The sequence below is a fragment of the Bidens hawaiensis genome, unplaced genomic scaffold (genome assembly GCF_021521415.1).
Source record: "Bidens hawaiensis isolate Kalapana, Puna unplaced genomic scaffold, B.hawaiensis_p1.1 tig00000458_1, whole genome shotgun sequence".
Classification (NCBI taxonomy): Eukaryota; Viridiplantae; Streptophyta; class Magnoliopsida; order Asterales; family Asteraceae; genus Bidens; species Bidens hawaiensis.
The window spans coordinates 2,810,001-2,831,349 of NW_027491030.1; the positions used below are offsets into that span (position 1 = coordinate 2,810,001).

Consider the following 21,349-nt stretch of genomic DNA (forward strand, 5'->3'; position numbering starts at 1 on the left):
GACTAATTGATAATGCCTTTATATAGGCTTTCAAACATGTGGAAGTAAACGTGCATATGTCTAACTAATCAAATCATGGACCCATTACTCTTCCTAGTTTAATGCTAGAATTAAGGAAAGTGGAGATGATGCATTCGTGGAAGTTTGGCACATAACAGAAATGTCAAGATTGTAGAGAGTATAGTTGAAAAAATTGGAAGAAGAAGGTTTTATTTATACTTTTATAGTGGTTTTTTGAATGGCCAACGGAGTAGAATGGTAGATGGAAGTTGTAAGGGAAATGAGAGAGAGTGGGTCACTTATCAGAAACTTTATATTACTTTTTTTTAAGTTAACTTTAGTAGTATTAGTTTTAAAAATGTAAAAACACTTAATACATTTTTTACATGTATATAAACATTTATTAAGAGTTTTTTTATACTTACTACAATTCTTTCATGATTTTATTATAAAATGTATGCAACTTAAATGAAAACAGGATAACAGAAAAAAATTAATAATTCTCCACGCCAAACCCGTTTACAAAGACTTGATACGCAAACCAGTGCACGAATGAGCATTACAATGAGATGTTTTGCCTCCTTCGTTCTTTTCAGTTTCCACGCCACTTAGGCATCAATGGCCTTAGAATCCTCGCATTGTGGGTGGTCTTATTTGCGATAAGTACTGATTTTATTACTTATATTACACTTTTGTGGTAATTAGTGAACTCTTTCATTCATATAATCGATGACTTATGCTACATATGTTATAGTATAGTGAGACATGCACATGAAACAGAAAATGTATCTATTAGATGGTCCACGTGTCATACAAAAACGCAAGTTACACTTCAACATGACTTTGATTCACTTATAATCATTTTATACATGCAAGACATCTACAAAAGTCTAATCTATGTGAGTTTTGAGTCATGTAGAACCTATAAAATTGCATATTTAATTAATACTAAGGATTGAAGCAGTACTAAAGCACTTGAGTAACCTACGATACGTGAATAAAAGTTGTACATGACATCATTGTCGCATACATCATTATTACATGTGTAATACTACTCTATGTGTTCATAGATACATGCATAAGAGTTAACGTGTCAAAAATGTTCACCTAAATATTTATGTCATTGATAGCAATCGCATGTACTTGGCCTAAACATGTCCTTGTTTTTAGTGAAGATAATTATAATTGGAATAAGAGTATCCCTTTATGATGGCACTAAGTATACTTAAAGCTAATAATGTTGATATCAGTGCACATGATGCTGACTTGAAGGAATGCAAAGTTGATAGTGTGTTACCAAAGCTAACATTAACATTTCGGTAACACTGATTATTAGTGCTTATTTGGAACATGACAATTGTGTGCCACTTAAATTTAACTTGGGGCGTATTTGGTTTATGAAATGTTTTGAAATTGGAATTTGCTTAGGAATTAGAATATGGCGGAATTGAATTTGAAATTAAAACAATCCAATAAGAATGGAATTCCTAGTGGAACCCTTGTTAAAGATAATATTCTCATCCATAATTTTTGAAGATCTCCTACCTAAAAATTGGAAGTTAGAAGTTTTAGTTTAGAAGAGTCAATTACAATGAATATAAATATTAACCAAACATATGCTTAGTTTAGATATTATTGGCCTAAAACGAAAGTATTGTTTTTTGTTTTTCTTTACAACGTTCAACGAATTCTCAAAATGAGTTACCGACTAAATTTATCAGCCCGTGAACACTCGCCCGAAGGCATGACATTGAAATTATCCAACTAGTGAACTTCACTTATTTGTCCACTCTCTTATCATCACATGGTGTCGCTGAAACTAAATGATGAAGGCAAAAATCAAATCTGAATCACATAAATCACCATGTCTCCTTCTTACCGCTCCATCACAAACTCATTGGTCAAAGTATTGTTACTTATAAAAGAAACTTTATATTTTAATACATTTAATGGTGTATTTAAAATAAGGAAAAAAAATATCCTCAAATGTCCCCTCTTTAGACAGAGATTCTAAATATATCATCCCAAATTTAAAAACCCTCTTTGTCCCTTACTAATCCGTAGTTGCCGCTACGTTAGAACTTAGAAGTTCGAGACAACATGTTTATAAAGTCTAAACCCACCATCTCCCTGTCATGTTAGCTCAAAACTCGTCGTCTTCTCGCCATGTTAGCTTAAAACTCGTAACCTACCCACCATGTTAGCTCAAAATCCATCGTCTATTCACAATTTTAGCTTAAAACTCGTCGTCTTCCCGCCATCTTAAGTTCTTTTATATTGAATTTTGAATAATAATATGATTAACATGTTGGGTAGGCGATGAATTTTGAGCTAATATAACAAAGAGACGATGAGTATAGAAACATGTCTAGAACTTCTAACGTAACAACGACAATAGTTTAGTAAGAGAACAAAATGGGAATTTAAACTTTTGGAGGACATTTAGGGAGGACATTTAGGGAATTTTCTCTTAAAGAAAAGAATAATAATAATAATAATAATAATAATAATATTGTCACAAGGTGTAAAATACAATAGAAAAAGCATCACTGGGTCACCAAGCAACACAATCGCTTCGAGATTTCCGATACTCTTTCTCTTCTCCACACGCCACTCACACTCACACTCACACTCACACTCACACTCACACTCACACCAAACCGGTGGCTCAGATGACTCAAACCGGTCACCGGAGACTCCAAAACTCCGGTCTAGAACAAGACTCATCATCATCATCATCATCCACCCAATCATCATCATCATCCTCTAACTCAACCGGCATGCGTCTCATCGTACCATTACAAGGCATCGTTCAAGGCCGTGGCGGCTTAATACTCGGCTCCATCATCCCATGCGCCATGTACTACTTCCTCCAATTCTACCTCAAACGACGCCGTTCGCCACCTAACCTTCCAGAACACTCCACATCCAACCCTCCGTCACCGGTTACGTCATCCGCTAATCTAACCGAACTCTCCAGGTCAGCTTCCAGGTCTAATTTGCTCTCACGTGCGTCCATTGGCAGGCCGCACGTGTCAGCTAGGGTTCACTCCATTGCCAAAGCGAATGATTCGCCTTATTACATTGGATTGGATAGAGTTAGTTCGGATCCGTACGATAGGGTTAGCAACCCGAACGGTGTTGTTCAGCTTGGATTGGCCGAAAACCGGGTATAATTCGGGCTTAATTGAATGATTTTATTGTATTATGTAAACGAGCCGAGCCCGAGCTCAGTTTTTAAAGCTCGAGCTCGACTGGTTTATTGTTTATTGTTTAATTAATTTATATTCATAGTTTGTGCTTAATTACACAATTTGATTGTATTAGGTTATGAGTAAAACTGTAAATAATGAAATGGTAATTATGCCTTTTGTTGATTTATGAGAGCTCGAGCTCGTTTTCTTGAGTCCTTAGCTCGGGTCATGAGTAGTTTTTCAAGTTCGAGCTTGAATCGTTTATTATCTAACAATGAATACATATACGTTTTTTAGTTCTTTTTTATATATTTTGATTGTATTAGGTTGTGTGTAATTGATGAAATGATAATTAATACCTTTTGTTGATTTAAGAAAGCTCGAGTTCGTTTTGAGCTCTTTTTTTAAAGCTTGGCTCTTGAGTTGTTTTTTCAAGTTGGAGGTCAAATGGTTTGTTATTTATTAATTAATTTATACATGTTTTTTTTAATTATTTTTTATATATTTTGAGAAGAACATTAAACGAACTTGAAAATTTAATACTACGAATTTTGGAAGATTTGAAACTAAAAAAAACAAGGCTCCTTAACTCGTTAAGGCTAGAGGGGGCATTAATGAGCTTCTCATGCAAGGTATGAGCTCGGGCTCGGTTACTAAATGAGCTTTATTTGAGGCTCATGTTTCGGGTATGGTTTGTGGTTAATTAAACAATTTGATTGTATTAGGTTATGTGTAAAGAATGATTATGATTGTTTACTTGTTGGCAGTGTTGTAGAACCTGCTAGGTGCTACTCGGGCGGTGGGGTAGGGACCAGCGATTAATCGGGATTAATCGGATTGGAAATATACATATATCTTCCAAATTTTATATATAAAATTTCAATTTTGACCGATTTGGACAAATGGGATTAATCGGTGACAAGTCGGTTGGGTAGTGACTAGCGATTAATTGGGGATTATCCGGCGCGTAGTCGTGTTTTTTACATCTGCTTGCTGGTGATTGCAGTTGACACTGGATTTGATTGAGAATTGGATTACTGAGAAGTTGAATGAGTCGATACTTGGTATGAATGTTAATGGCATTGCTACCTACCAACCGTTCGACGGAATGTCAGAGCTAAAAGTGGTAATTTTCTTCTAATTAATACCTTTTTTGTTAATTACTGAATAATAGACTAATAGTTGTCAAAAGGCGCCAGGCGCACTCAAGGCGGAAAAGATGAGCCTTGGGTATAGGCGCAAGGCGCTCAAAAAGTGAGGGCCGGAGATAAGTAAAGCTCATAGCATTTTTTTGGGGGTTTTAGACATTTTTTAAGCTGGTTTAGGCTAGTTTTGGGCTATTTTAGATCTTTTAGACCAGTTGGCCTGGAATTTGCATGATTTTGCCTGGATTTTCATATTTTGGCCGGAATCTCACTAGTATCTGATCAAAATCTGTCTGGAATCTAGCTTAAAGGTCACTGGATCGCATGGATGCCAGCGGGACACTTTCCCTTTGCCTCGCCTGAGTGCTTAGGCATGCGCCCGAAGGGCTTTTGACAACATAGTATTCAGCTATCAAATTTGAAAGATTGTTAAGAATGCCCTTAAACAAGTTAATATATTCTCATCAATTTGCCTGTGTACTAATAATAATCATGAGTTTGGTTATTTAAGCATATTAGAAATTGCAGTTTCTTGAGTCTGGTTATTTAAGCATCTTAGAAATTGCAGTTTCTTGATTATCTATGGATGTACTAATATAATAATAATGTCATGTAGTCACAATGCTTAGAAAGTTTGTGGCTTTTGAAGCATACTGATGACGTGAGTCCCGAATTGGGCCTAACGTAAGCGCGTGTGGTCACTATGGTTTGGCTTGAATCGTGCCTAATATTGTAATGTAGTCACAATCCTTGTAGCAACACACACCATGACACCATGTGATTTTGTCTTTGTTTTGATAATAATGATAATTTGACTACAACCTAACGCGAGATTGTCAAATCCTTAATTCGTGAATCTTTACTTTAGTGTTGATTGTTAAGGTTTTGTCTGTATTATACATTTGATCATTAAATACGCTGTGGGCTACGATTTATTGTTGTAAAAGCTAGATGTTTGTATTTCATGTTATGGGTGGCATTAATGATTGTGATATATGAATGCATGATAGTTGGCTGATTTTATTTTTATTCTTTTGTTTCAGGCGATGGCTGGGTTGATGTCACAAGTGGTGGGGAAAACTGTGACGTTTGACCCCTCGCAGATAGTGTTAACATCGGGTGCAACTTCGGCTATTGAGATTCTTTGTTTTGCTTTGGCAGACCACGGAACTGCATTTCTTATACCCGCTCCATATTACCCTGGGTAATTTTAGTGCATTTTAAAAAAAGTATATTATTAATTAATGCCTATATCATCGAATTCATTTGTGTAGAAACCCTTTAATTGAAAGTGGAAAATTGACACATTTACTTATGAAAGGGTCCATTTGGGTTATGCTATCTTTAATAGGCTTGTAAACGAGCTGAAAGGACACAAACAGAGTTTGTTTGTGTTTATTATTTTAACTTTAACTGAACAAACGATCGAACAATACAATTAAATTGATGGGTTTATTTGTTCGTGTTCGTATGTTAAGAAAATGAGTGTCTGTTTATGTTCGTTAACAAACAGTATAAATGAACGGTTTACAAACGTAAACAGACGAACATAACTGAGCTAAAACCAATTAAAATAAAATGTGAACAATGTGTCGGGTTTATAAAGTTATTAAAACTAGACTAAGTTTTATTGTGTTTAAAATAGTTTAATGAATAAATTAACGAGAACAAACGAACATAAATAAACGTAAACGAACGGACATAAACAAGTTCAATTGAAACGTAAATGAACATAAATGAAAGAACTAGACATCTGTTTATGTTCCTTTTTTTATTAGATAAACGAACTTCACACCAAACTGTCTACAAACCATTCACTGAACGTTCTGTTTATTTACAATCCTAATCTCTAATATGTCAAACATGCAATGTCATAAGAAATCAGAAAAATGATAGCATGCCAAACAGGTCAATTTTGAACAAAAAGTTGCCCGACCTGTTTCACGAGATAATCGTTTTACTCATTTATACAGGTTTGACCGGGACATGAAATGGCGAACCGGAGTCGAGTTAATACCCGTCCATTGTCGAAGCTCCGACAATTTCACATTAAGCATTCCCGCCCTCGATCAAGCTTTTAACCAAGCAAGAAAACGCGGTCAAAAAGTCAAAGGAATCCTCTTATCAAACCCGTCTAACCCGGTTGGCAACTTAATGACCCGTGAAACCCTTTTAGGTCTTCTAGATTTTGCTAGAGAAAAGAACATTCACATAATATCTGATGAACTATTCGCTGCTTCAACTTTCGGTGACGAAGAATTCATAAGCATGGCAGAAATAATCGAGTCAGAAGAAACCGATAAAGATCGGGTCCATATCGTATATGGACTATCCAAAGACTTATCACTTCCTGGTTTCCGGGTCGGGGTTATATATTCGTATAACGAAAATGTTTTAACCGTTTCTCGAAAAATGACACGATTTTCTCCTGTTTCGGCTCCGACCCAACGGTTAGTGACGTTTATGCTTTCAGATACCACCTTTATAAATAATTATATTGAAACGAACCGAGAAAGATTAAGGGGTATGTATGAGTTGTTTGTGAACGGTCTTAAAGAATTGGGGATTAGTTGTACGAAGAGCAGTGGTGGGTTGTACTGCTGGTGTGATATGAGTGGATTAATTAAGACTTACAATGAAAAAGGTGAGCTTGATTTATGGGATAAGCTTTTAAACGTGGCTAAGATTAATGTAACTCCGGGCTCATCTTGTCATTGCATTGAACCGGGATGGTTCAGATGTTGTTTTACCACACTAGATGAGGATGATGTTCGTGTAGTTATTGAGCGGATCCGCTTAGTTGTTGAAACATGTAAATCACCTTCTTGAAATGGTTTCAAGTCAATGAAATGGAAAATGAAAATTTTGTGGATATTATCGGGTTGACGGATTGCCTTGTGTTCAATCATGATGTTATCGGGTCAATGGAAGTTATAACTGAATTTGAGCCGGGCCGGGGCTTGATGGTTTCCAGGCAAGGTTAGTTTTTGAAATGATTGATTTTAAGTTTAGTTATTGTGTGATGATGTTAAATTTTATTCTCATGTGTAGAGAAAATCACCAGTTTAAATGTAGGTAAATACTAAAGCAGTTATTGTTTCATTTACATTTTGGGTTTAATAGTATAAAAATCATTAAATACAACTTTTTTTTTTGTTCCAAGATTAACATGTTTTCATCTCAGATAATTTTCATTTATGGATTTTTGACCATGTGACATTTTGTCAACGGCTCAAATCATTTTGAAGAGTAGAACTAGAGGTGTAAACGAGATGAGCTGAGCCTAAGCTCGACTAGGCTTGAGCTTGCCTCGTTTTGAGCTCTTTTTCCAAAGCTCGAGCTTAGCTCGTGAGTTATTTTTTCAAGCTCAAGCGCTTTGCTCGTTTATCATTTATTAATTATTTGGTGAAAAACCTTAAACGAGCCTAAGCTCGGCTTGAGTTGGTGTAGTACCTTAAAACGAGTCAAACCACGGCTTGATATCGCCTGTGTTGTGTGAAATTGATACATTGAAGTCCAATAGAGGTAAAACTTAGGAACACACAAGGCTTGAGCTTGAGCTCGATAACCAAACGAGCTAAATTAGAGGCTCGGGCTTAGCTCGAATTGCTTGTGAGCGGCTCGGCTCGCTTGCACCCATAGTGGGAAACTAGTGACCATTAGGAAGGCCAAAATTTATGGGCAAACGGGTCAAGATCAGTTCAGGTCAAAACATGTGTTATCTTTTTTTTTCGAACGGTGACTTTCACATTTAAGCTATCTCACTGCGCGAACACGTCGCGCACCACCACTTCACTCAGGCCAACTATGTTGACATGATTGGGATCCACGCTGGCATCTGAGTTTGGCTTGGCGTTCCCGGTAAAACCCAGTTGGCTCACCTCGCCCGAAGGCACGGCAGGTTTTAGTGCTTTGGTAAAATCCGGTCGGAATCAAGATTCGAACCCGGGTCATCCATCATGTTCCTGGCCATTGGGGTAAGCCTCTCTGGTTAAAACATGTATTATCTTAACTATCAAAATTTTCTAAAATTGCTAATTTTTATAGATAATTAATGTGTCCAACACTCCGATATAAACATGAAAGGCATGTTATTGTTGTAATAACGATATGTTTTTTGAAGCTTTCTTTTTAAGTAGACTTCGGGCGACTTTTAACCTGATTTCTTACATGTTTGAACTTACTAATTTGACTCGTTAAAGGATGAAACGTAACTCAAACCGGCCCATTAATAAGTAAATTGGTTAAAATTGCTACCTTTAAAGTTTAGTGGCAAGATGATGTAAGTAGAGTTGGGTACATCATTTGAACTACAAGTTAGTTTAAATTGCATGACTCATGATTCATAGTACGGAAATGAATCAAACATTCAAACCAGACAAGAAATGTAGTACTGTTCTTTTATGTTTTTATATTTTTGTTATTTGGAATCTAATACTTTGGAACAATATCAACTACTAGACATACTTTTTTAAGAAGATTCTGAATTCCAAACTGTGAATCATATTTTCTAAACTAAAACCATATGTTGCTACTCCTGTAAGTCTATCTGTAGCGTATATACACCGCAGCTTGCGGTTCTAAACTTTTTAAAAACAGGTTATCGGTTTGGAATAATTATATTATATTTTATACTCTCCATATTTATAAGCATAAACCCATATTTGTAATTGAGATTGAACCAGTTATATGCCAAGAAATCTTTGTCAAGTTTTGTTCATAAGAACTTTATATTATTCTCCAATTTTATAATTTTTTTCAAGAATTTACAAGTCCTTTGATATAGAATTTAGACAGGCTGTAATATACGGATAAATTTCGACCATTTCAAAATGAATAGCTCATGATGATCGTCATATTGGTCCACACACAATAGGCAACTACAAAGGTTTGGTTCACGTCAAATCGACCTCACCGTGCTTGACCAGACAGCTAAAACAAGTTTATTTTCATATTATTATTATTATTATTATAACAATATGAAACTTTGGAACACTAATAGTATAAATTCACATGTAAATTTACAATTCAAAGTTTTCAACATGGAACACTTAGTTCAAATGCTATTAAATCCGGAAATCTGTATGCGCGTATCTCATATAACAATTAGGAGTGAGCACTGCTGCGGCGGTTGCTCCGCTACAACAAGATTTAATCTCACCCGATGCCTTGACTAAACATTCCTTACATAACGATGGTGATATATCTGGAGTGCATTGCATAACCATGTGTAACGTTTGACTTCCATAAGCTAGAGCGTTATAAGCGTACGGCTGTTGAGTTTTTCTTTCCACTTCTAGCAATAACATACGTTCCAATGAGGGTCGATTTTTTTCTAATAATGCAACATCCTTGACTTTAACCGCACTCGCTTCATGGGCAACAAACCAAACATCATAGTCATTTATAACAGGCATCCCATATCGTACCATACATTTGACCCTCCATGCTACGGCAACCTTTTGGTTCGGGCACTTCTGTAAAAGCAGTGGGATTGTGCTGTTCACGCAAGAAGCGCAATCATTTAGCTTTAAATAGCCTGCACAAAGTGCCAAAACAATAACCTTTTGGTCCGGTTTGTCTCCAACCGATGCATAGTTAGAACCAGGTAGCTTTTTGTGTGCGGCCATGAGGTTCGTTTTGTAGGGGCTGTTGGGTTGAAACATGCCGGATTCTTTTTTGCATCTGAAGATATCGGTGTTGATCGGTTCAGCCTTGGCTATATTAACAACATTGAGGATTGTTTGTAGAAGAAAGAAAAACAAAATTATGGATTTCATTTCTATTAGTTTCTACATTGTGATTGTGAGGCTTTGTGCTTTTATAAACTAAAAGTTGATGTTGTATACTTTAAGTTAAGAGTTTTAACACAATTGTTAAATATTATTGTTGAACTTGTTTGGTGTTAAAGTGTTTTAAAACTACCACCATAAAATAGAGTTTGATTTTTGTGGACTTGTGTTATCATATGCCAAACTAAACTTTAAAAAATAATAACAAATAGTCAATAAAAACATATCCAACAAAATATATGTTGTGTTAAACGTTTATTATATGTTGCAATTATAGAATTTATTAAAAATGGCCGACTAAAGTCATACGTCTTAGGTAAAAGGAACTAAACGAATATGCACAACTCATAAATAAGGTTCAAATAAGAAAACGAGTCTTGTCGAGAGATAGAGAGTTAGAGAGTCAGATTTATTTTAGAACGCTAGCTTGTTAAAGAAAAAAAAACCTAAATCGCTTAAATTTTGATCAATTATTTATATTTTTTAATGTTTATGGTTTATGTGCATAAAAACCATCAAACTAGCTTATCTATATATCAAGTTTTTAACTGGTACTACTTATACATGTGTAAATAATATAACATTATACGCATGACTTATGCATGTGTAGGTTACATAAACAAACAAAATGTGTTTATATTTGTATATGCGTTTCTCAAAAGACGAAATTATTTTTCTATATTTTTATTCGGTTTGTTTTCACCATATTTTGTGTGATGCATATACATATACATGTCATGAAATGAAGATTGACCTAAACCACGTTATTGTTAATTGCATTGAGCCTTAAAAAATCATATAGAGTGGTGTGAAAGTAGATGAATATAGAGGAAATAGATGTAGATAGATGATGACATGCACTTAGGGTTTGGGCCACTGATGATGCCCTCACCCCACTCATGAAAAACAAGCAAGTGTCTCCAAAATTCTTTATACTTTTACCATTGATAAGGATTGTAAATTTGTATGACACCATCTTGTTTAAAGCATATTGTTTAAAGGGTTAAACATTGATTGGTACCACCAAAATTCATTGTATATTAAAGGGTTAAACGGTGAGTTAATATATGACACCATATATTAACTCACCGTCAAAAGAAAGAAGAAAGAAAGTCGGTGAGTGCCATATTACATCCATTGATTGGTACCACCAAAATTCATTGTAACGTTACGGTAGCTTAGATTGTTTTATCGTTACCAGCAGTCCAAATTTAATAAAATTGGCCCTCAATGGTCTCCCGTTAAAAAGAACTTAACGACGTTATACTTTTTTTCCGAATTTCAAGCTAATGTTTTAGGGCTTATGATCGGAAGAAGGATACGAGCTGATTGATGTAAAACTTTTCGAAACTAGGGTTGTCCAAACTGCTCGCCGCTCGTTCGTCGTTCGCTCGAAAATTGCTCGAAAAACGCTCGTTCGTTTTCGGCTCGGTTTGGAAGTGAGCCGTTCGGCTCGGTTCGGTTTAAAGGCAATCCAAGCAAGAGCAAAGTCACGCTCGGTTTGGTTCGGTTCGTTTTGCTCGAATTATTTTTTATTTATTAGTTTTATATAAAAGTATACTATTTTTTTAATGTTTTTAAATTTTCCCTCTTTTGTGTTGAATTCAAAGTTCAAATTTAAATCATAGTCACTCGTTTTATATATGTTTTGTTGTTAACTATGAGTTTTATGCATTTTAAAGGTGAAAGTTTAGACAAGTTAGAGTTTAAAATCTTGAATTAATGATATTTTGAAGTTTTAGAAATTAAAATTGAAAACTTTGTACGAAATCAAGCAAAACCAAACCGAACCAAGCCGCTCGGTTTCAAAACCAAACCAGGTTCAAGCATAAAGATATTGCTCATTTCTTTAAATTCAATCCGCTCGGTTCGGCTCGCTTTAAAACCAAACCAAGTATGAGCATGCACGCGTTCGGTTCGGTTCGGTTCGTGAACAGCCCTATTCGAAACGGTGCTCCAAAACGACGAAATAATGCTTCAATTCGAGTATTCTAACTTACAATTAACAAAAAATCAAGTCGTTTGGATCACCATTTTGAGCTAAGTTTTACATCAATCGATTTGTATCCTCTTTCCGATCAAAAGCCTTAAAACATTATATTGAAATTCGGGGAAAAAAATATAACGTCGTTAAGTTTTTTTAACAGGGGACCGCAAGCGATAATAAACTAAATAGGGATTATCATCTTCAATATGGATTATTAAAATTCAGTAAACCTAAAATATTGTATTAAATATGTTTATATTAATTTTGCTAGTTGTTTACACAAGTGGAGAATATGCTACTCTTCTATTTTACACCTTTTCCCTTTTCTTCTTTTCTTTTTTCTTAATATTAAATCCAACTTTACCTTCTTTTTTATTATAAGTTTTTGTATTCTATTTATTTTTTCCCATAGCATTTAAATTGGAGTTGGTATGGTGTCTCATTTCCTTAATTATAGAAAAAACAATGAGATTTGATTTATTTTCTTACTCCATTTGAGTTGATATACTTATTTATAATCCATATAATTTTACTAGTTACTATAGTGAATTGGTCCAATTCCCTACTCACTCTCACTGCAAATATTGTACTAAATGGGATGCGAGCTGTTTTTAAATATCTTAAAATTTTTAGGATACATGCAATTTTTTAGTTAAATAATAAGGATAAAAATAAAACTCTAATGTGAGTGCTTTTAAACACCAATACCTTGATGGATGCATATATATTTTTTTAAAGGCCAAATATTGTTTAAAAAAACAAGAGGAAATTTAAGTAAGGAGCAAGAGTGTAAGGCTCCGTTACCGGTAGCCCTATTTTCGTGTTGGATTTACTCATAAACGCAGTTCTAAATATCAGAGTTAATTAAAACATTCGCGGAACATTAAAAACATTCAACCATTACATTCCATAACCATAATTCTTGTCTTATCGAGCATTCATAGCTATTTAAACACAAAACATAGTCTTTTAAAATAAAACATCATAGCAAAATCTTCAGATGCCAGCTTCGTCCAACTCTGCCATGTGTCCTCCTCAAGCTATCTGCCTCATTCTACTCACCTGCGTGCATACTAAAAGTCAGCTACGCTGAGTGAGTTCTAGTTAATCACATAATCATACAATACCTTCTTACATTTCATACTTAACCTCTTAACTTTCTTTCATACACACATAAGTGCATATACTTTCATTCTCACCTTCATACTTTCTTTACATATATAATCATACGTTTTAAAGAGCCTTTTGCCCTATAACCTCACAGATTTTATAAGGGTCTGGTCCCTAACATCACAGATATTATAAGGGTCTGGTCCCTAACATCACATATATTATAAGGGTCTGGTCCCTAACATCACAAATATTATAAGGGTCTGGTCCCTACCATCATAGATATTATTAGGGTCTGGTCCCTACCATCACAGATATTATTAGGGTCTGGTCCCTTTGTTTCATGCTACTGTACCATACCTGCACTTACATAATTTCCTTGACAATACGTGCAATCTCCGAAGAGCGTTCACGCACCATCAACATAACATACATACATTATGCATACGTCATATATTCATACATACATCATATCTTGCATCATACGTATCAATCATATCTTTAACTACCACCTAACGGTACATGCAATATCCGAAGATCGTTCAAGCACCGTCAAGCACTCATCATACATAAATCATACGAGGCATACACTTACCACTTAAGGTAAGTGTATTAACTATCACATCGAGTATGCACACAGCCCCGAAAACATAACAAGAAAGTGGGGCTAGAAACTCACCTCAATGCGGTTGCGTTCATCGTTTACGATTATTCCCTTCTTGAGCTGTGCACGACTAACTGTATAATAATTACAGTATTAAGTACCGCTCTAGTCATCCCATTGCTACTTAATTAGTCTTACACGTCTAAGCTGTTTTACTTCATTAAATCATTACCTGGTTAGTTAATCGTTACTCATTTACCTTTAAAGGTATCTTTCATAAATTGCCAAACTCCAAGGGCTGTTATGTAATTATATAATTCTTTTCTAAGTCCAGGGACCATTCTGTCTTTATATTAAACTCCTAGTTCGTTACTTTGCCCTTAACGAATTGGGTAAAGAATCACCCTCTGATTCGCTAAGCTCCCATAACGAACTAGCTAACGAATCACCCTCTGATTCGCTAAGCTCTCATAACGAACTAGCTAACGAATCACCCTCTGATTCGCTAAGCTCCCATAACGAACTAGCTAACGAATCACCCTCTGATTCGCTAAGCTCCCATAACGAACTAGCTAACGAATCACCCTCTGATTCGCTAAGCTCCCATAACGAATTACCAATAGTTCTTATCCAGACTTTGACTCAAGGGTCAAAGTTAAAATCGTCAAGAACAGCAAATAGTCAACAGATCTTAGATCTGCAATTAAACCTTCGTTTCTTAACCAAATATCACGATTTTGGTATCGACGGAATCGTCTGACCAGCGCCTACAAACCCCAACCATCAAATCGGCCTAACATCGATGTTTAAGGGGTGCGATTTAGGCATATAGGTTACGGGTTTACTTAGGTTTACAATTAACCCATCAAATGTTAACCAATATCCATAAGATTTGTTGTTTTGGATTCGTTTATAACAAACTAACACAGATCTATGATTTCCTTAATCAAACCGAACCTATATGAACGATTTCTAAATATAAACGTACCTTAAACGAGTCGGTATTCAAACACGAGCTAGTCTTTGATGTTGTTTTGGTTCGTCACAACGATCTAGCACTAACAATCTTGGGTTTCGACTTCGGATCTTGGTTCGGGTTATAGGATGGTGTGTGTGTTTTCCAAAGTGTAGGCTATGGTGTAGAGAATTGATAAAAATGGAAAGGTTTAGGGTTTAAGGGGTATTTATACTCCCTTAAGCCCATGGACCTAAGGCCCATTCCATTCCTTATTTTCCATCTTCTAAAGTCCAAGTCCACCTCTATTAGTTTATTTATTTAAACTGACACACGACACTTTATAAAATGGACGAAATTTATTTTATTAATTCTTATCAAAAGCAGGATGTTACAAAGAGCCCAAAAGTACAAATGATAAAACCAAACAAACTACAACTAACAACTAACATTGAACTTTATCGCTTAAAAAGATGACAAAACTAAATTTGCATCACGATTTCTAGTCGACACTCGACCTTTTCTTCTATATTTCACCTATAGAAATGAAGAAATGAGTAGGCCTTCACAATGTAACTTTTTAAGTACATAACTTTTACACAATTTAAAAATAAATGAAGAAAAAAGGTCTGAATCTACTCTATAAAATCATATATTTTAACTTAAACCCATATTGTGTTTGCTACTCCAAAAAAAACATAAATCAATAATAAAAGAAATGGATTAAAGGCTTATAAAGATACTATTATATTTTTAGATGTTGACAATAAAGGAAATGTCTAGAAATGATTTATTAGGATGAGAGGAGTGATTAACTAGAAATAAAGGTTTCTTCTACATTCTTTTTGACATTATTAATGCTTACTACACAAGCCCTACCAAACTATTCAAAGAGCCAAAACTCCACTTTGATACTTTCCCTCAAAAATAATATAAACTATACTAATAAACAATAATAGTAGTAAGGCCATCCATGCTATGTGAGCATGATGGCGCTCGATATAAATATTTAAACAGAATATGCAGATGGCAAAACTATGTTCTGCTTTATATGATAATCAATTCAATAAAAAGTTATTTTATATACCAATCCTTACATATCCTACTAGTTGATACTTCAAAAAAGTTATACCTGAAATGAAAGAACCGTTTTTTGCGAATATAAAAGGATTTTTTTATATTGTGTTTTTCTCTTTAAATACTGTTTTTCCTTAACAAATTAATATAGAAAAGTTAACTAAATCATTCACTGAATTTAGAAAGTTAATTCTCTAGTTTCTTTCATAACTTTAAAGAAAAAAAGTATATATAGTTGAAGACAAAACAAAAACAAAAGAATGCGGTCATATTACTTTTGTGACTATTATTCACAACATGACTGAAGTGGGAAAATTCACAGGGTTCCACTTGGTGTTACATATTATGTTTATAGAAAATACATGCATAAAACAACAAACAAATTTGTGCACCTCTCATGATGGCTTCATCTCCCTTCATAGAATCCTTCAAAACTGAATCTGATTCTTCTTTATCTTTATCTTTATCTTTGATTATTATAGTAGCAGATACTAATCGATTCAAATCATATTAACTTATGTTACGTGTAACACATGTTTTGTACAAACGCGATTCGATCTACTATTTCCAACAAAATAAAAAGATTATTTTTTATAGCATCCAACTTCATATGTGAAACATGAAAAGAAAATCCTTTTCCAACCTTATTCTTATTCTTTAGTGAAAAATTAATTAACTCAACCATGCATACATGGTTTTACAACATTAGAGAGATTACATTTTACATAGATTAATAAACAAATCTTTGCAAATCAGATTTAATCAACTATTAATCTACCAAGAAAACTGTTTACTTAGCCGGTATTATGCGGTTCATCTCTCTTTCAAATCTCCAAACATAATTTAAACCAACTAAGAGCTCAGTAATCGCAGCCTCAGTTTTCATTCGATTCGCGAAAAATAATGTTTCTAAAAGAAGAACATTAGTTTTGGGCATCAAATTTTGATGCTCAAAGCTTCTTTCATTCTGCCACTTAATCATGTAATGTGCTAATGGTGACAACCAACCCAATATCTTGCTTAAAGCTTCCCTCCATTCTCCTGCAAGAACCAGATCACTCGCTATAAACCCGATACCTTCTAATCGACCCCTTAACGACGATCGAATGCTATTAGGCAACATTGAATAAAGATCATCTCTTGCATCAAGACCAACTAATTGAGGTGATCTTATCATCTTCTCCATCACAATAATCAAATTAGCATAATGCAAAGATAAAGCAGCATACCCTAAAGTGTTTGATGATGGTTTTAACATCTTTGAGTATGTCTCAAAAAACCCTTGTGAGATTTCATTGTTTTCTTCGCGATTTACGATACCGAAAACAAGCTTGATTCTTGCAAGAATTGTGAAGATTGATGTGGCTAACAATAAAGTCACTCCATCAAAACTTTTATTCCATAAAGATCTCTCTTTTAAATACTTAATTTCTTGATCTTGCCAATGAAGCTTTTCTTGAATATCAAGATCCATTTTAGCTCCTTTCTTTATATTAATATTCTTGATAACATTTGCATCATAATTATCCATCTCTTTATAAAGTGAGCATGTGGCTGCAACATATCTTTCCATCTTCTTAACCATAACCTCCATATCTTTTAAACTCACAACCCAACCATAAGGGTCATGACCCGTGTTAGCAAACGTGTCAAACACAGTCTCGAAACAGTGTAGGCTCGAGTCGTCACACCGTTTGCTAACATGGGACACATATTTTCCCAAAACCCTAATATTATCAACCATTTTAGCACATGCTAGATTAATAAGGAAGGTGTCTTTGTTTGATACAATTTTACGTACACCTTGTAAGCATATGGAGTGGTTGTGAAAATGAGTGATGTTCTCGTCGGTGAGGGGCCGCCACATGTCGGTGAGCTTCCGCATGAATCCGGCTACTTCAAAGGCCAAAACCCTAATTCTTGGTTTCTTGATTACATGAGTACTTTTGGTTGGTGGGGTGACATGAACTGAATCAAAGGTTTGGGATATGGTTTTCTTGACTTTGATTAGCCATGTATCAAGAACCATATTAGGGTTTTGTAGAAAGTAAAGAAATTAAAGAAGTTGAAAAGCAAAAGAATTGACTTGATGACTGAAAAGCAAGATGCAGTGAAGAGAAGAGTGTTAACTCAAATGCAGATAATAATATCCATCATCTTTTTGTAGGGGAAACGAAACATGTTGATCTACTAGTCTTTTCCTTTTCCAAATTAAATAAGTTCTCTCAAAACTCAAAACAATTACAATAAAGTGACAGATAAAAAACCAATTCTATTAAAATCGAAGTTTTGGGTAGCAGGGGCTGAAATATTACTATGCACGTCCCGCTAAACCCTGGTTAGATAATCCACATCCTACGAGTCCCGTAAACCAAATATATCAAAAGTAAAAATAAAGAAACATCTGTTGATTCTCTAAACAAGTTTTCTCGTGTTTAGCAACTTTGTCTGATTCCATCTTCAACGCAATCTGACCCACAACAAAATCATTATCCACTCAACAAGAGAGGACACTCATGTAAGATCACTGGATTTTATATATAAAAGAAAGTTATAAAAACAATATAATTCAACATGCATATACGAAAACAAATGTAGAGGAAAGAAAAAAGTTTTGATAATGAGATGTAACACAATTGCGGCCTCGTGTGTGTAAAGTGGACCAATTGATGAAACAAGTTCAAGTGATATCCAATCATGACTTTATAAAGTCAAAGTTAATTATCATAAGTGTAATGATGCCATCATCCATATTATATAGTGTTCTTGAGACAAATTATCAAATCTTGAATAATTCATTTTATGAAAATTGCAATCTATCGTGTTTAGGTCAACAAGGTTATGAGTAAGTCTCGTGGTCAAAAGAATATCAACCATGAATCATGTTGTTAGATCTCTTTAAAGATTATATTGATTTCGAATTTGGTCATAAATGATTGTGATTGCGTCATTTAAAAAAGAATGTGTGTCATAGTTTTCGTAGTTAATACTGAGTATATGATGTATGGATTTGTGATACCCTTATCAAATTTCACATCGAATCATCAATATATTTAGATGCACTGGTTGTGATAAGAGAAAATTATATATTTAATTATGCTTGGTGGGAAAAAAATATAATTCCTGGAAGTTGAAGTCTCCATGTGCAAAACGGATAATATTGATTGATACTAGAAAGAAAATGTTACATGCTTAATAATCGATGCACAACTACACAAAGCTTGGATTTTGGTCATACAGAATCAAAGTGTGTTTGGTTTATGGACCCTCGATTTTGCTAATTGGACCAGAGTTAGAAGACAATTAAAGTGGTAGCGAATTAAAGAAGTGGGTTGGTCCGTTTGTTTTTTAGCCCATATTTAGTTTTCTTGGGGATTAACTACGAGTAAGTAGTATACCCAAATCTTGTACTATGAATATAACATCTTGTACTTGTGCTTCCACACGAGTGAGGCGGATAGTAATGAAAGTAGTATCCTGGTTGTTGCCCGTGGATATAGGTCACTATAGATCAAACCACATTAAATTCTCGTGTTCTTATTATTGCTTTCGTGTGTGTGCGAGATCCTAACAAAGTGGATTATAATCGAAACAAAACTGTTTCATGTTTATATTTTCATGGTAAAATACCTTTAAATTTGCATTCGCTTCGCAATCAGATTGGAACCAAAGATGGGTCCGGTTTCTGGTGGTTTTGTTCTTCCTTGAAGAAACGTGGATCTACTCACTGGTAGCAGATCTACTTTCCTCGGGTGTGATTATACTATTTCACCGATGGTTCTTCTGGATCCGTGCTCTTCCACCTACAAAATGAACAGCGCCGTTACTTACCCCTCAGAAAGGGACAGAGGGGTCCTCTTTTGGGGTAACCCTCCGGCGTGAGAATCAGTATATTGTGGAGAAGATGATAATGTGTGTAAGGGAATCTCAAGAGTATTGCTTAATAGCTGAATACCCTATGATTATGAGACTGTGTGTTTTATGTAACTGACTGTGAGTGAATATAATTCAATATGATTGAATGTGATATCACTGTCTGTAACTGTCAATGATTGAGTATGAATGTGTCATCAAAGTGGAGTTGATGTTGTATTTATAATGCTAGGGTTTCCACTGATTGGGCTCAACCTCGTTGGCCTCCTCCAATCGCACTGCGCCACGTGTCCTCTGGGACACCTGACGCTTTCTCGTTGGTTGTAATCACGTGGTAACACATGTGTCATGCTGAGTTGTCGACCTTTCATTTGGCAGCTGTCAACATCAGCATATTCTTACTCCTTAAAAAGATGCCTTCTGGAAGGTTGTCTGACGTGCACAATCAAGGTTGCCCTAATCCTGATTTGGATAAGGACGAGGTTGATTATGTGCACGTGTGATATGCGCCCATCCTGAGGATGCGCGAGGTCTTCTCTTTATTCTCACGCGCAGATATTTCATGCGCAGATGTGATATGCACGAGCATGTGATATGCGCCGCGCGCTGATGCGCGAGCATATGTGTGCCTGGGCAGATGTGATATGCACGAGCATGTGATATGCGCTGCGCGCTGATGTGATGCGCGAGCATATGTGTGCCTGGGCATATGATGCCTGAGCATGTTTTGTATGCGCCATGCGCATAGGTTTTGGCTTTGTGCCTTCATAATGTCTTTATCTTGTGGGTTGACCCGCCTTGCTCGGTGTTGAGGCGGGTACATACCTCTTCAAGCCCCCCCAGTCTAATGTGTGTCTTATCTCGCGCGAGCGCGGTAAGATAGATATTAGACTTACTGATTTTGGTCTTTTAATGGGGTTTTGTCGTTTTCCTGGTTTTTTCCATGGTTGCGCGAAGTTCTATCCATTTGGTTGAAACGAAGGGTCCAAACACGTGGTTGGTTGGTGGTGACGTGCGCCGTAAACGTGTCAGACGTTTCGTGTGCTCGAGGTGCTACAGTTGCCTTTCATGTCCCCTCGCACAGCTGTCTGGAACACGTGTCGCGCTCGCATTGGTTTGCACCTGCGAGTGGGGGCGCGTTTCTGCTCCGTGGCAGGTCGGTTACATTTTTATGTCCCCACAACAGTGTTAGGGACACGTGCCGCGCCCTCATTGGCTTGCACCTGCGAGTGGGGGCGCGTGAAATCCGATCAGTTGCCACATTTCTCTCTCCTGGGCCTATAAAAGCAGGCCCTTAGGAAATTTTTTATCTTCATCTTCATTGTTGCTAATTTTCGAGTTTCTGCATTTCATATTCTGAATTGAGTGTTTTCATCGTTTCAAAACTTCTATTATTTGCTGCTGCAGTTGTATGTCTGATAGTTCAGACTCGTCTAGCCCCTCAATCACCTCTATTGCCTCTCGAAGACGCCGTGTGAAATCTGTGGTGATGTCGACATTGAAGCAAAAGGGGAAGGGGAAGAGGGTTGTTGAGACCACATCGGAGGAAGTAGGAAGGACCAAGGCCACCAAAAGGTGGAATGAAATCCCCTGCAAATTGAGGCAGGCCGAT

General features: G+C 35.7%; 3 protein-coding genes across 3 annotated transcripts; 1 reads left to right on the forward strand and 2 right to left on the reverse strand.

Moving 5' to 3' along the window:
• The first annotated feature begins 2,653 nt into the window (after positions 1-2,653).
• On the forward strand, positions 2,654-7,466 carry LOC143628220 (putative aminotransferase ACS12). The gene is made up of 4 exons (XM_077097867.1): positions 2,654-3,170; positions 4,201-4,320; positions 5,383-5,543; positions 6,313-7,466. Exons 1-4 carry the CDS (start codon positions 2,673-2,675, stop codon positions 7,166-7,168), a joined length of 1,635 nt encoding a protein of 544 aa, XP_076953982.1. The 5' UTR covers positions 2,654-2,672; the 3' UTR covers positions 7,169-7,466.
• A 1,939-nt stretch (positions 7,467-9,405) lies between these two features.
• LOC143625562 (cysteine-rich repeat secretory protein 38-like) lies at positions 9,406-9,969 on the reverse strand. Its single transcript, XM_077095867.1, has one exon. It carries the CDS (start codon positions 9,967-9,969, stop codon positions 9,406-9,408), a length of 564 nt encoding a protein of 187 aa, XP_076951982.1.
• A 6,422-nt stretch (positions 9,970-16,391) lies between these two features.
• LOC143626720 (protein PSK SIMULATOR 1-like) lies at positions 16,392-17,970 on the reverse strand. Its single transcript, XM_077096715.1, has one exon. It carries the CDS (start codon positions 17,891-17,893, stop codon positions 16,655-16,657), a length of 1,239 nt encoding a protein of 412 aa, XP_076952830.1. The 5' UTR covers positions 17,894-17,970; the 3' UTR covers positions 16,392-16,654.
• Between the last annotated feature and the right edge of the window lie 3,379 nt (positions 17,971-21,349).